The 16,006-nt window shown below is 43.1% G+C and overlaps 1 protein-coding gene across 1 annotated transcript in view; it reads right to left on the reverse strand.

The window, feature by feature from the left end:
• Positions 1-16,006, reverse strand: part of nyap2a (neuronal tyrosine-phosphorylated phosphoinositide-3-kinase adaptor 2a) — a 62,588-nt gene that overhangs the window by 41,533 nt on the left and 5,049 nt on the right. Inside the window, exon 3 of the mRNA XM_043701671.1 lies at positions 12,691-12,794. Within this exon, the coding sequence (XP_043557606.1) occupies positions 12,691-12,794 (104 nt within the window). The remainder of the gene's footprint in view (positions 1-12,690; positions 12,795-16,006) is intronic.

The raw sequence follows: 16,006 nt of genomic DNA on the forward strand, positions 1-16,006 counted from the left end.
TTTTGTCTCAGCCTGCTTGGCACACCAGCCTCATTCCTGAAGAAGGGCTTATGCCCGAAACATCGATTTTCCTGTTCCTCAGATGTTGAATGACCTGCTGTGCTTTTGCAGCAACACATTTTTCAACTATAGGAGTTGGGAGGTCATGTTGTGGCTGTACAGGACAGTGGCAAGAGTGTGATGGTGGGAAAGCACAGCTGGTCGGGCAATATCCAAGGAGCAGGAGAACCGAAGTTTCGGGCATAAGCTCGTCATCAGGAATGAGGCTTGTGGGCTGGGGGGCTGAGAGATAAATGGGAGAGGGCTGGGGCTGGGTGGAGGTAGCTGGGAAAGCAACAGGTGGATGAAGGTAAGGGAGAAGGTGATAGGTCAGAGGGGGCGATGATGGACGGGTCCGGAGGGCGGAGCCAAGTTGGCGACTTGGGACTGGGATAAGGTGGGGGGAGGGGAAATGATGAAGCAGTTGAAATCCACATTTATCCTGTGTTGATGCTGTTACCTAGTATGGTCATGAAACATCTGAAAACAAACCTTCCAGCTCAGCGAGCAAACCAGAACTCGCCATGGATCCCATGTGACTTAATCTTCTGGACCAGCCTACCCTGAGGGACCTTGTCAAATGTTTGAGTAAAGTCCGTGGTGACAACATCCCCCACCCTCCCCTCATTAATCATCTTTGTCACTTCCTCAAGTAAACAATATCATGTTTGTGAGAGCAGCTCCTCCCCCACATTAAGCCAAGCTGCATATCCTGAATAAGGCCATTCTTATCCATATGTGTGTAAATCCTAACAATCTTCTCCAATAATTGCCCTGCCATTGATGTACGGTTGACTGACCTGTCATTTCTTGGATTATTCCAGCTGTTCTCCTTAAACAAAGGAACAACATTGGCTATCTGCCACTCTTTCATGATCTCACCAGAGGCTAAAGTGGACACAACGATCTCTGGAAAGACTTCAACAATCTCCTCTTCTGCCTCCCTCAGTATCCTGGGTTAGATTCCATCAGGCCCTGGTCACTTACATCTCTTTAATTAGATTAGATTACTTACAGTGTGGAAACAGGCCCTTCGGCTCAACAAGTCCACACCGACCCGCCGAAGCGGAACCCACCCAGACCCATTCCCCTACAGTTACCCCTTCACCTAATACTAGGGGCAATTTAGCAAGGCCAATTCACCTAACCTGCACATTTTTGGACTGTGGGAGGAAACCGGAGCACCCGGAGGAAACCCACGCAGACACGGGGAGAATGTGCAAACTCCACACAGAGATACACCTGAGGCGGGAATTGAACCCGGGTCTCTGGCGCTGTGAGGCAGCAGTGCTAACCACTGTGCCACCGTGCCGCCTACTTAATATTTTTCAAGACACCCAAAGCCACCTCCTTCTTAATATTAGCGTTCCCCAGAATATCAACATTCTCCTCATCAACATTACACTCATCCATGTCGCTCTCTTTGGTGAATACTGATGCAAAATGCTCATTAAGGACCTCACCCACGGCCTCTGGCTTCATTAATAAATTCCCTGCTTTATTCTTGAGTGGACCTACTTAAGGATTGTGGAATTAAAGGGATATGGGGATAGGGCAGGAACAGGATACTGATTGAGGATGATCAGCCATGATCATAATGAATGGTGGTGCTAGCTCAAAGGGCCGAATGGCCTACTCCTGCACCTATTGTCTATTGTCTTCCCTTCCCCTAGTTCCCCTCTTGCTCATTATATACAATACTTTAGGATGCTCCTCAGGCTTTGTTGCCAAGGATATTTCACAGCCCCCATTAGCCCTCCTCATTCCTTGTTTACGTTCTTCCTGTTTCTGTTGTTTCCCGCAAGGGCCTTGCTTGGTTTCAGCTTCCTCAACCTGAAATTCCTTTCTCTTTTGGAATTTTAATACCTTTTGTCTTCCAGTGTTCCTGAACCTTGCCATCCTTACCTTTCATCCCGACAGTAACGGGATGATCCTGGACTCTGACCAACTGGCCTCAAGTCAGATGTGGTTTTCACCTCAAACCGCCCCCCTCTCACTTCCCCCTCCCCACCCCCACCCCAATCTAATTTCTCCAGGTCCTGCCTAATGCTGTCGTAACTAGCCTTCCCCAGTTTAGCAATTTCACCTGAGGACCAGTCTTATTCCTATCCATAACCTCTTTAAAACAAATGGAGTATTATATCTACATTTCACCTGCATTTTGCTGCTGGTCTGGTATAATGTTTACTAAAATGTCCATGACACTCAGTCTAATCGACCCATTGAGATAAATGATGCCAATACCAATTTGTATTTGAAAGATAGAGAGGTTATGTTGGAGTCTTTGAGTAATTTTTCAGTATAACAATAAGTATTTGAATTTATATAGTTCCTTTCACAACCTCAGGATTTCAGCCAATGAAATATTGTAGTCACTGTTTGACCAATAGCTGTTTCTATGTTGTTATATATTATGCAGCAATTAAAGTTATTCTTCGATGGTTTAATGTCAATTTCCACAATCTGTGAACTCAACACAGTTTAAACACTTTAAGAGCTTACGTAGATGGAATGTGTCAGTGAAATGGATAAATTCATTGTTCAAGGTAATCCATCGGTGCGTAACCCTGTTACTAATAGAGAAACAGAAACTGCTGGAGAAATTCAGCAGGTATGGCAGCTTCGAAAACAGAGTCGTTTCGAGTTCAGCGATTTTTTTTTGTTAGATCTTCAGTTCTTTGTTTTATTTATTCTTAAGAAGAGTAATGATTGGGAGGCAGCAAAGAAACAGCAAAACCTAATGCTGTCTCAGGGAGCACATGGATTTGCATGGGGTAGTGAACCAGCTGCTATTCCCAGTAAACAGGGAGAACAAAGGCTGGGAGAAAAAGCTAGGACAATCTTTTCCCTTGAGTGGGCAGGATTTCAAGACTGCGGGGCATATTTTTAAGGTGGGAAAGATTTAAAAAAGACATGAGAGGCAATTTTTTTTCCGAGGAATGAGCTGCCAGAGGAACTGGTGGAGGCCGGTACAGTTACAATGTTTAATAGACACTTACATAAGTACGTGGTTGGGAAAAGGTTTGGAGCGATATGGAGCAGGAGCAAGCAGTGGGAGTAGTTTAGTTTGAGATTATGGTCAGCACGGACTGGTTGGACCGAAGGGTCTGATTCTGTGCTGTATGACTCTATAGCACACCGTGAGGAACAGAGCAGGACAAAATATAATCCATTTGATACAGCATCAGGAAATGAGGAGAGGAAGGAAGGAATATTATATGTCAGCATCATGCCATCATTTCTCTGGCAGTCATCCAGAGAAAGGTGCAAGGGCAAGTCTAAAGATAGTTGGCAGAGATTAATTTTGGCAGGTTCTGTGTGTACAGGGAGAAGCTGTTACTGTGGAATGAAACTGGGGTTTCTTTACTCTGAGCTTTCAAATCTCATTCAAATATTCCAAAGTCAAAATCCAACAAAAAATTGATACTGTTTCCTTCGAATTGTCACTTGTTTCTCATACTGATTGGCACAGCCTCAGTGAAATGAAAACATTTTATCAGCTTAGCTCCATTGACATGAATATGTTTTGCCTTTTAAGCGTTTTGATTATAACATGGTTATGTATATTACAGTTTGAATTATAGTACATTGTGAAACAAAGTATTTCTTGTAATTAATACTTTGGAATTTAAAAACTTCTTCTTTGGACACTATGACATTCCACAAAACAAGAGCATTTTCTGAAATCAGGAATTTTGAACATTTGGTTTAAAGCTGTGCAGTGACCCTCACTGTGTGAAAGATGACGTTTGAATGCAGTCATTATCAATTTTCTGGGACAATACATTAAAAGAGGAATATGCTAAATAGCCAAGCTGGGTGAGAAAGTAGGAAAGGGAACATACCAATATCAAAGCAGAGATTGAGATGGTGAATCACATTAAAGTCAAATCCAGGATTGGAGTTAATGAGGAAGGAATTAATGACAGGTTTGTGTTTGTGACCTTTGCTCATTAAAGGGTTAGCATGAGAAGATCTTTCAGAAGGGAAACAAAATACAGCAGAAGCTGAACATCAGAAATAAAGACAGAAAGTAATTCGAAGAACTCAGGTTGGGAAATCATCTGTGTATAATTCAATCCACTTGGAGCTTTTGGAATATTGGACTTGAGGAACTTTGGGGTGTTCAGTTCCCTGGATCTGAGGGCGTGGAAGGCTTTGTTTTTCAAGCACTCAGTAACAGCATGACAAGTGTTTATTAAATTACCTATTGTCTGTTTGCATTTTGGGAGGTATAATAGGGGAAGGATATACACAATGACTGGGAGGTGCCCAGGGAGTACCAAGAAACAAAGGAATCTTAGTGTACAACTCCACTGATCCTTGAAGATGTCAGCATAGGTAGATCGGGTGGTGAAGAAAGCATATAGAGTGCCTGCCCTTCATTACCCAAGGGATAGAGTGTAGGAGCAAGGAAGTCTTGTTACAACTTCATAAAACATTGGCTAGATCACAGACGGAGTACTGTTCGCCACACAATCGGAAGGATGTGATTACACTGGAGAGGGTGCAGAGGAGAGTCACCAAGGAATGGAAAATCTAAGTTATGAGGAGAGACTGGATATATTTTGAAGTGACACCACAGAGGCCAGCATTCTGTCACCAAGTTGGCCTTTATTTACACGGGGAGAGTCCTTGACACTGACCCAGCTCCCTCCGAGCCAGCTCTCAGAGTGAACAGAACCTCTGACACTCCTGTTTATATCTGTCAGCCAGGGCTCCCTGATCAGACCAGGTTAACAGCCCCAATCAGGGATCTCATATGCCATGAGGTCCACCTGGCTGACCTTTTTACAATCAGTACAGGCTGTGTCTGTTTTCTGTGGAACACAGCAGGCTGGCAGAGGCATCTGACTGAGCTTCACACAACTCTGACAGGCACAGAGGGCATGGTGAGAATTACAGACGTGTCTAAGACCAGGGGAGTAAATGGTTTAGAGGGGATCGCAGGAGAGCCTTTCTGACTTAGAGGGTGGGGGAAATATGAAGCATACTGCCTGAGAGGGTGTCAGAGGATGGTACTCCCACAACATTTAAGAAGCATCTGGATGAGCACTTAAAATGCCAGTGCACAGTTCGGTTATTGACCAAGAGAAAAGGGAGTTTTTAATAACGGGGAAGGAAGTCATGAGGCAAAGGGGCCCCAGAGGGAGCTGCTGTCAAATATGAATGTTTGGAGGACACACTATGTCCATCAGGCCCACGGCTGAAGCACCACAAAGTAAGTGCTGCACAGAATTAGAGGAGAAATTTCCAGAGGAAAGTGTACACAAGAGGTCCTGGCTCTCTGGCAAATAAGACGAGGGGTTAATTGCATCACCAGGGGATACACAGCAGGTGGAGTTACAAAGACATGCTGCAGCAGAATGTGTGCTGTGGATGTTTAACAGGTTATAACACCACACTGAGGAATTAAATCCACCTCCAAGGGAGAGTATTTGGAAATGGTTTCTAGATAAAGGCATGAACATGAGATTAGAAGTCCCCAAACAGAAAGGAACAGGACTTGTCTATTATTGGAGCTTATCTGAGTGGTTTGTGTCATGTGAAGATGCAGTGGGAAGTAAGGGAACAGAATAGTTAAAATAGAATATTTATTTTCACAGGGGCCCTGATTTGCTCTTCCCCCAAAGAAAGTTTTCCAAAGTTTTTTTATCGTGGAGGCAGTGCCATTTCATGTGTGAACAAAATCACTCGTTAATTCCCAGTTCCCTCCCGGGGAGGGGAGTCCACCTTTGTACTTGTGCAGGTTGTAAACACCGACTCCCAATGCCCAGGGAACACACAAACACAGACCAAACAGAAATCAGATCAGACTCATCAGAACTGTCAAACAAATTTGCTGAACAAAGTGACGAGGGGTCTCAGGAATCTCACTGGAATGATCTGGAGAGTCCTCTATTAAATAACACATCCTCTATTTCAGGTGAGAATTACGGCAGAAAGCAGGAAACTGCAAACACACATCAAAGCAGCAGATGGAGAGATTGCAGTTTGCTGCTGGCTCCCAGCCGAGATCTGTCATTACATCAGGCTGTCCCTAAGATCTACCGCCTGGATATCACAGACATGGTTCCTTTGTTGTTGTTTTTCTGTTTTTGTGGCATTTGTGCTCACATCACTGAGAAACAGCTGGAAAAACACATTCCTGTTGATCTCCTGCTCAGGCATCCCACACTCACTGATAGCTATACCATCAGCACACACGAATCTTCTCTGAGCGAATCCCTTGTTTAGGTAATACTTGACATCGATCAACTTTCAAAAACATCAATTGAGGCACCTAATTTTAAAGCAGCGCTATTATTGTCTTTTCTTACGTTGCAGGAAAGACATATCCAAGAGGAGCCACTGGTGTGACCATTTTCAAGGTTAGAGTGATGCTGGAAAAGCACAGCAGGTCAGGCAGCATCCGAGGAGCAGGAAAATCGACATTTCGGGCAAAAGCCCTTCATCAGGAATAGAGGCAGGGAACCTCCAGGCTGGAGAGATAAATGGGAGGGGGGTGGAGCTGGGGAGAAGGTAGCAAAGAGTACAATAGGGGGATGTGGGTGGGGGTAAAGGTGATAGGTCAGAGAGGAGGGTGAAGCAGATAGGTGGGAAGGAAGATTGACAGGTAGGTGGAGGCAAGCACTGGGGAAGCAGATGTGGCTTTGAAGTCAGTTGAAATTGAAAGGTACCTGTGACTGTAATAAAAAACAAACTGGTTCGTGAATCCCTTTCAGGGAATAGAGGGGCTGCTCCCTCGGCAGAGTCCTGTCATTCCCAACACAATGTAATGATCCCTTGCTGCCATCACGCACTCAGTGAGAGGACACTTTTGGATGTGCAGTATGAGCTTGGCAATGTCACCTATATCCTGTAAGTTTTTATGTGGGTTTAAATCCGTTTCATGTCCTGCAATCAGTAAGTTTTAGGCCAGTTTAGTTTAATAGCTTTGTGAATCATTTCAGCATGATTACCCAGTTATTTTTACTTCTATTCATAACAATGACCTGAGAAAGCATTGAATGCAAGATAAAGTTCAGAACTTATACAGTTGCTGTTTGTCAGCAGCATACTTGGGGGGGGGGGAGTTGGGGGGGAGTATTGAGAGCTGCTGAGTTACTCCTGGTATGGGTCCTCCTATTAATAATAGGTTTATGAGTGTGACATAGAGTCACCCTTTTGCTTTTTTACCTCCCAGTCCCATTTGGAAGGTTGGCTGAAACATTAAAATGAACATCTTGACACTCAAGTACACAAACAGTGTATAAAGCACAACTTCAAGATATCTCAGAAAGATTTACAAGCAATTAACTACTTTTGAAATAATGGCACTGATGGCCAAAGTCGACATACAGTGATGTCCTTTAAAATAACCAATTTTTGTTTCTGTTGGTTTGGGGAGGGGAGGGGTGCAGTTGGGGGGGTTGGGGGGAAATGTTGCCAGACCATCAGGGGAATTCCAAGTTTATGAACAGCCCTAAAAATATTTTAGATTGAGCTGAATAGCCATTAGAAATGCAGAGTCACTGATCAGTACGTGTGCACTGCACTGACCTTTCAACCTCTGTTATGTGCTTTATTCTGAAATAAGAGTTGGATTCCCAATCTTCGACTGATCTGAATAGTGGACTTTAACAATGATGTCCCTGTGTTTACTCACTGGGAGAATGTTTCATGTTGAAACCACTGACAAACCATAAAATCACTGTTCAGCAAAAAGATCTTTGATGGATTGTCACCAGGACACTGGAACGTTCCAGAATCTTCATAAAGTCTTGGGGAAGCAGACGGAGCAATGCACAATGGGAAAAGCTGTTCTACGTAGCTTAGTAATTCCCCTCTTGGTGTTGACTGGCTGCTGATCTTTCCCCTTGTGGGAGAGTCTCAAACCAGAAGTTACCAGTTAACAACCAGGGCTTGCCTGTTTGAAACAGAGACAAAGCAAAGGTTTTCTCACAGAGGATCAAGGGTCTTGGGAAATCTCCTGAAGAGGTGGCAGAAGCAGAGTCTTTGACTCTTGCTAAGGCAGAGTTGGAGAGGCTGAGAGGTTAGTAAGAATGCAAGGTCATCACCAGAACAGGCTCCAGGGGATGAGTAGCCTACAGCTGTTCCTTGGTGGCTTGTAACAAGATCCGTTAGAGGCAGTGGGGGACTCTGGTAGAGAGGGTGGCCCAGGCTACTCTCATGGGGCCCAAAGGGAAACTTTCTTTTAATTAACTCTTGTGTGAAGTGTTTTTTATTGTCCATCCCCAACTTTTTATTTATTCATTCAGGTGATGAGGACATTGCTGGTTGGGCCAGTATTTATTACCCATCCCTAATTACCCAGGGGGCAGTTAATAGTCCACCACATTGCTGTGGGTTTGGAGTCACATATATTCCAGACCCGGTAAGGATGGCAGTTTCCTTCCCAAAAGGACATTCGTGAACCAGATGGGGTTTTCCAACATTTGACAATGGATTCACGGTCATCATTAGATTCCAGATATTTATTGAATTCAAATTCTCCCATCTGCCGCGGTAGGATTGGAACTTGGACATTACTTGGGTCTTTGGGTTAACAGTCCAGTGCTAATACCACTTGGCCATTGTCTCAACAGATAGTGGTGAGCCATGTGCAGGTCATTATTTATTGGCTATTTCAGTGGGCAGTTACCAACATTAACATTAGGAACAAGAGTGGGCTACCCCAGTCCCACAAAGTTGTCCTGTCATTTGTTATGATGATAGCTGATCTGATTGGAGCCTCAGTCCCCTTTCTGGTCCCTGTAAGCCTCAGCTTGCTTGTTGATCAGGAACATTGTGTAGACCTGGAGTCATGTAAAGACAACCCTGACAGAGGTTCATTCCTCGTTTTTGTTACGTGAGAGCTTGGGTTCTAAGGTCGAGGGAAAAGATGGGTTTTAAATGTTTGCATTTTTTTTAAAGTTCAGGAAGTCATTTTAAACTTTGTGTTCAAAACAGCATTTACAACTAGGCGTGGGATATCTCCATTTAGAACAAGCCAGCTGGAGAGATTACTGTTAATGTGTTTACTGGGTTGAGTTTTATGGCCCAGAGGGAGAGAGAGAGGGAAGGGAAAAAGCTCCAGGAACAGGTTCATGTCAAATAGAAGTGGCCCCAGACAGCACAGGCCTGTAATTATCAGCATCCCCTCCGTCTGGGCTCTGGGCTCTGGGCTCTGGCTAAACCCTGCAAGGCTTAGAAGTCAGTGAGAAGGAAGTTCCAGGAACAAATGGCAATGGGAATGTCAGGCAGGGAGACATTCTACAAGTTTATTAAAGACATGAGTTGAGTGAACCCAGGTTATGTAATAAGTGAGCCAAGATAGCACTTTGGTTTAAATATCTCAGGAGAGGCAGCATCCAGGGAAACTGCAGACTGGAGAAATGGGCAACTCTTCACTGTTATTGGTGAGATAAAAGAATTGAATCTTTGTTTTCTGATGTTTATAGTGGGATCACTTCAATTAACCTTATGTATTCCACTTGGTTTTTTGTACCTGTTGTGTAACAAGCATTGTTAAAAGTACATTAGCAGCCTCTTGTGAACAAAGTTCGGGGACTGACCTTCACAAGAACCAAAAAGAAAACTAAAACTTCGGATCGCTCTGGTCAGGTCTCACTCTGGGATCTGACTTGTTCAGTTGTACCGTCAGTTGGGGATGTAACACCAGACAGACTTTCTCCCCACAGGGACAGTCAGGAAGCAGATAGGTTTTTAACAACAATCAGATAGGCTGATGATTACTGTTTTGAAGTTTCTTTCTCCAGATGCTGTGGTGGAATTTGATTTCAGACATTCCAATCTGAGGTTCTGCAACATTATTCCAGTAACATTGCCAATATGTTCCCAACTTTCCCCAAGCTAATTAGCCATTTGGCAGCTTCACCAATGGCACTGATCAGACGGTGCTGCGTTCAGTGCCAATACAGATCGTTCTGCTATAACGTGTGGTTCGTCAGCACAAACTGACTATCATACGATTTATGAATTGTGGACATTATTTGGACAATGTGAACTTTCGAGTGATTTTCTATTAGTGATTTTCTACAGTTTGATTTTCTTGTAGCAGTGTCCGTTAACGTGATTTCTATACCGTGAGTCTGCAGATGATCACAGCTCTCACACTATCGCAGAACAAGCTGTACAGCAACTGTTGTTCCAAATATATCTGAGAAGTTCTGTATGTGGTTGAAAAGTTGTCTTTAGCTGCAATAGCCATGAACCTCCTGACAGTACTAGGCTAGGATGGACACAAGGACACAAACTTAACAATCAGCTAATCTGAGGTTAATTTCAAAAATGTGAAGTTATCACAAGAGTAGTGAGAAAATGTTGCTGCCACGTGGATTAGTTGGAACTGCTACATGTTAGGAATGGTTGCTGCATACAGGAGGGACATTAGAAGAGGGAGCAATATTGTGTGAAGTTCATGTGAGTTATAAACTTCAGCATAGACCATTTGGCCAGAACAGCTTGTTTCCGTGATACCAATTTCTCTGTAATCCATTTTAAAGAAAATATCTTAATCACTTGCTTGTTGTAAAATGGAAATAATGACGAGCAAGTACTTAAAAAATATCAGAGTCATAGAGGTGTACAGCACAGAAACAGACCTTTTGGTCCAACTTGTCCATGCCGACCAGATATCCTAAATTAATCTAGTCCTATCGGAGGGAGACCAGTTATTAATGAAATGGATTTTGTGAATGTGTTCAATTTTAAGAGTTAATGAGGGCATTCGAGCATATATAACCCGAACACTGTTCTGTTGGACAGATGGTCTGGTAAATGAATAGTTGCTTAACTTATTGAATAGCCCCTCCCATTCTTGTTCTCTCTCCTAAATAATCCAGGAGGCTGCTATAATACAAGTACTGTGGATGCTAGAAATCTGAAATAAAAGCAGATAGTGCTGGAGAAACTCAGCAGGTCTGGCAGTATCTGTTGAGAGAGAAACAGAGTTAACATTTTGAATCCAGGAGGTCTCTTGTTTTGGACTTTTATTTCAGCAGGTGGCTATATGTCAGTCTATTGTGATACTGGGGTATATTTCTGATTTTACTGTTTCGATTATACAACATGAGTATTATGGAAAAGAAATATCCCTGAAGAGAAACTTGAAAAGGCTGAAAAACAATTGCAAGTTCCTAAGGATACCCCAAATTGTCAAACAATAGAGGTACACTTGGTTGACGCATTGCTTTTAGAGTTGAACCAGCCTCTAAAGGGGTATATTCTTTAACATTAGAAATAGTTTAACTCTTTGTGCTGATTGCTGTAAAAATATAAAGTGTGATTACTTACCACTCCTGGAAATCTCTGGCAGGGATCATTCACATTTTGACAAATATTATCAACAAAAAACTATCACAGTTGTTTTTGACTTCAACACATTCAGACCAACTACACCATGAGGGTTGTCTCCGCACCTCAGAAGATTTTGTTCCAAATTTCAACTGACCATTTTCCACCAAATTCCTTTCAGTTACATAACATTAGCCCCTTTGGTGAAGTGACGTTCTGGTTATAACAGACTCATGAATGAGAACTGGACTCTGCTCAGTGATGGGTTTATCAGGATTGAATAGTTTCCAACCTGCACGAGTGGGCTCTGGTGAGGCCACCAAGAAACAGAAAACTCTCAACCCAAGTAAGTTTACATGTCAAAAACCTCAACAACCCTCTGGAACATTGCACAGTAAAATACGCAGTTAAAATGTCAAGTGAGATTCCATGATATTCCCCGATGTTTGTCCCATCACATTGCACAGTTGCCTTTGGGAAACAGCTTTAGCAATTAGACAAATTCAATTTGATTGAATGGAATAACCAGATTTCCTGAGACTTTTACCAGTGTTTTGGGGGGAGAGGAGGCTGGCTCTGAAATTCTGTTTTACTCTCACAAATTAGTAGTCATGGTTACAGGATAATCATGGGGATCCTGCCCATTGTTACTGTCCCCTCACAAGTATGCCCATTCTTACTGGCCTCCAAGCCTCTTCCTGAGAAAAGCCTTGTTTTCCATATCTGGAATTTTGACAGACAGCCCATCATAGCGAATTAATTGCAAACATTTTTAATGCTCCCAACGCCTTTTGTGAAATGTTCTTGGTACTTTTAATAAAGATAATGTACACAAAATGTGATATGATCACAAAAGAACAGACAAACATCAAAACGACTAAGAAACAACAATAAAGAAGATTGACTACACTAAAAGATGTACAAGTTAGCAACAAAACAGCACAACACTGCAAGTCGTCATGACAACAGAGGGAAGAAATAAATGTACACCAGCAAAGACAGAGTGGAGACTTCCTTTTATCAGATTTGTTCATTTCAAGACACACAAATCTGTTAAAACACACAAAGCAATGAGCTCAGAAAAGTCTCTATATCTATGTATGTAGAGGACATCTCATTCACAGGCGGATAATACTGGACGAAAAGGATTTGTCTCCTTTCAGAAAAGAAAGACTGAAAGATGAGCCACAAACAGAGATCATCCTGCCTTTTGGAAACCTGCTACTGCCAATGACTGACACAGAGAGAGATGGCAACAAGCTGGTAACAAAATGGAGGACAGACATGTGACAACTTTGTTTTGTTTTGGCATGTTGAACTGTGAGTTCACTCTGGACTGGCTAGCGATGGTACCTGGCTCTGTTGTGTCTCGCTGGACTGCCTGAGAGGAGCAGTGGTTGGAGGAGGCACACCTGAGGTGGAAGCAGATCGGCCCAGCTTACAGCTCACCTTGGTCTCTGTGGAAGGAAAGTGGAGTTAGTGATCGGAAGAGAACCTTCAAGATGATGGGAACTACAGCCACAGCAGGATGTAGTACCATGTTTAAATTGATATTGTGGCTTTGGATACATGAATACATCTCAAGTAACATTTTAATTTATCGGCCAACACACTCTATAGCCTGCATTCGCTGAGATGTGAATGCTCCATATGTTTCTATGACCCTATTCTTTCTCCTATATTAATGATGGATTAACCTGCTTCAAAACATTCCGCTAACATAGCAATCTGAGGAATATCATTCCTGATGTACTGAGCATTCATTTATTAGCATCATCAAAAGATATTTCAAAATTTATGTCCACTTCTAAGATAATTAATGAACCAATGATTTAATTAAAACTGTAACTTAAGTCAAGCACATTATGCAAGATCAAAAAATTAGGCTGAATAATTTCTACTCCCAAATGTTATACATTTTGATACTGTAAGTAGTTCAAGGTTACATGGAGTGCTTTTTAAAACTCTTTCTATCTTATTGACAGCATCTGCTTTAACCTGACCCACACCCACAGTACCACCTGGCCTTCAATCACTGACCCTGAAATTAAGGCTAAAACTGCTCTTTTTACCAGGACTGACTACTCTCACTTGGTTATATATTCTTCAAAAAGAGAATTCTCACAAAAATATATGAAAGAAGTTCCCAAGAGAAATCCTTCTGATTCTGGTCTTTATTAAGATGTCTCGGAGGGATGTAACTTCTGCATACAGTGTGGGAAAATGGCTGGTGCAGACTCGGACCTAATTTTCCATTGACTTGAAAATAACCCTTTTTCACATCCACAGAAAAGCCAATCAAACAGAAAGTCAGGCTTAGAAAACTCAGTTGCTGACTCGATGATGCTCTGCAGTTCACCAGTTTGATATCATGAAATGTTCTGCTCAGAGCAATAAACAAGAAGCATTTTTCAGAAGCATTAGGGGAGGGGTCAGTGCCGGAGTATATACAGGTATTGTGGGGGGGGAAATGCAAGAATGACCAGGCAACAGAGAGCCAGGAGAAAGTGAGGACTGCAGATGCTGGAGATCAGAGTCGAGAGTGTGTTGCTGAAAAAGCACAGCAGGTCAGGCAGCATCTGAGGAGCAGGAGAATCGAGGTTTTGGGCATAAGTCCTTCATCAGGAAAGGCTTCATCATTCCTGATGAAGGACTTATGCCTGAAATGTGGATTCTCCTGCTCCTCAGATGCTGCCCTACCTGCTGTGCTTTTCCAGCAACACACTCTCAGAAAGCAGAGAGCTAGAATATGTTTTTATGGGACAGGGACAGAACAACACTGTGATTACATTTGCAATCTTCGACACAGTTAGAATGGCAAATCCAGGAAGAAGAGAGAGTCAAGATGACTTTTGCAGTTGAGCTGATCTGGAGAGATAGGCGGTTAGTTCAAGGCAGATGCACCAGATTACCTCATGTACAAATTATTTCTCTCTCATGCTTCCCGAGAACTATCAAAGTGACAGAAAGCTAGACATACCTAAAGGTGATGTCAGAGAAAAGCTTTTTCAGGCAGTGAGAAGTTAGGGTCTGAAATGCACTGCCAGGAAATGTGGTGGAGGCAAGTTCAATTGAAGCATTCAAGAGTGAATTGGATGATTATGTGGATTGAATTGGTGAGCAAAGGTAAAGCGAAAAGGCTCTTGGTAACAACTTGCATTTCATACAATCCCAACATTGTCCATCAGATCTCCATGGACCATCAGAAGAATATCCCACCCAGTCCCACTGCCTCAACACACTCCATCTTCCCAGGGCTAGCCCACCTAGCCTGCACATCCCTGGGCACTACGGGACAAGTTAGCATGGCCCATCCACCCTAATCTGCACATCCCTGGACACTATGGGTAATTTAGCACATCCAATCCACCCTAACCTGCACATCCCTGGGTATTATGGTAATTTATCACTGCCAATCCACCCTAACCTGCAAATCCCTGGGCACTATGGGTAATTTAGCACAGCCAATCCACCCTAACTGTATATCCCTGGGCACTATGGGTAATTTAGCACAGCCAATCCACCATAACTGTATATCCCTGGGCACTATGGGTAATTTGGCACAGCCAATCCATCCTAACCTGCAAATCCCTGGGCACTATGGGTAATTTAGCACATCCAATCCACCCTAACTTGCACATCCCTGGGCACTATGGGTAATTTAGCACATCCAATCCACCCTAACCTGCATATCCCTGGGCACTATGGGTAATTTAGCACAGCCAATCCACCCTAACTGCACATTCCTGAGGATTACGGGTAATTTCCCACAGCCTATCCACGTTGCCTGAACATCCTTGGATACTACAGGACATTTTTCCCAATGCTAATCCACCCTAACCTGCACATCCCTGGGTATTATGGTAATTTAGCACTGCCAATCCACCCTAACTTGCACATCCCTGGGTACCACGGGTAATTTAGCACAGCCAATCCACCCTAGCCTGCACATTTTTGGACTGTGGACACAGAGAGCATGTGCAAACTCTTCAAAAACAGTAACCCAAGGGTAGAATCAAACCTGGGTCCTGGTTCTGTGAGGCAGCAGTGTGCCACCTCAGGGGCTGGTGCTGGCACAATGGGCCGAATGGCCTCCCTCTGCATTGTAACAATTCTGTGATTCTGTAATAAAGCCCTGATGTGAAATGTAATTTTGAGGTGAGTTGCTCTAACTTATGTAAATTCATCTTCTGTTTATTAATCAACTTGCTGCTTTACACCAGCAGGAGGTTTGTTCATGGAGCACCTTCTGAACTCTCACAGGCCAAGGCACCAAACACAAGAGCTTTCTGTTGGATGCACTTTCTGTTATTTCAATATTACTCTGGCACACAGTGTGTTAAAGGACAAGAACTCATTGATAATATTAATCTCAGATGTTGAACCCAAGAAAATAACTGGAATAAATTCCTCGATAATATGAGATCATTCTTGAACATGACTTTCGAGGATATTTTACTGACAGTCCATTTGGACTCTGGGTCACTTTTATAGCTGCAAACTTTGTAGCTATTAGATTTTTTTTTAAAACAAGGCACATGCAAACTGTAAAGAAAGGTCTATGGTCAGTGTGTGTGTGTGTGTGTCTGTGTGTGTCAGTGTGTGTGTCAGTGTGTGTGTGTCAGTGTGTGTGTGTCAGTGTGTGTGTGTGTGTGTCTGTGTGTGTGTG

This window comes from Chiloscyllium plagiosum, chromosome 13 (genome assembly GCF_004010195.1).
Source record: "Chiloscyllium plagiosum isolate BGI_BamShark_2017 chromosome 13, ASM401019v2, whole genome shotgun sequence".
In the NCBI taxonomy this organism is placed as follows: domain Eukaryota; kingdom Metazoa; phylum Chordata; class Chondrichthyes; order Orectolobiformes; family Hemiscylliidae; genus Chiloscyllium; species Chiloscyllium plagiosum.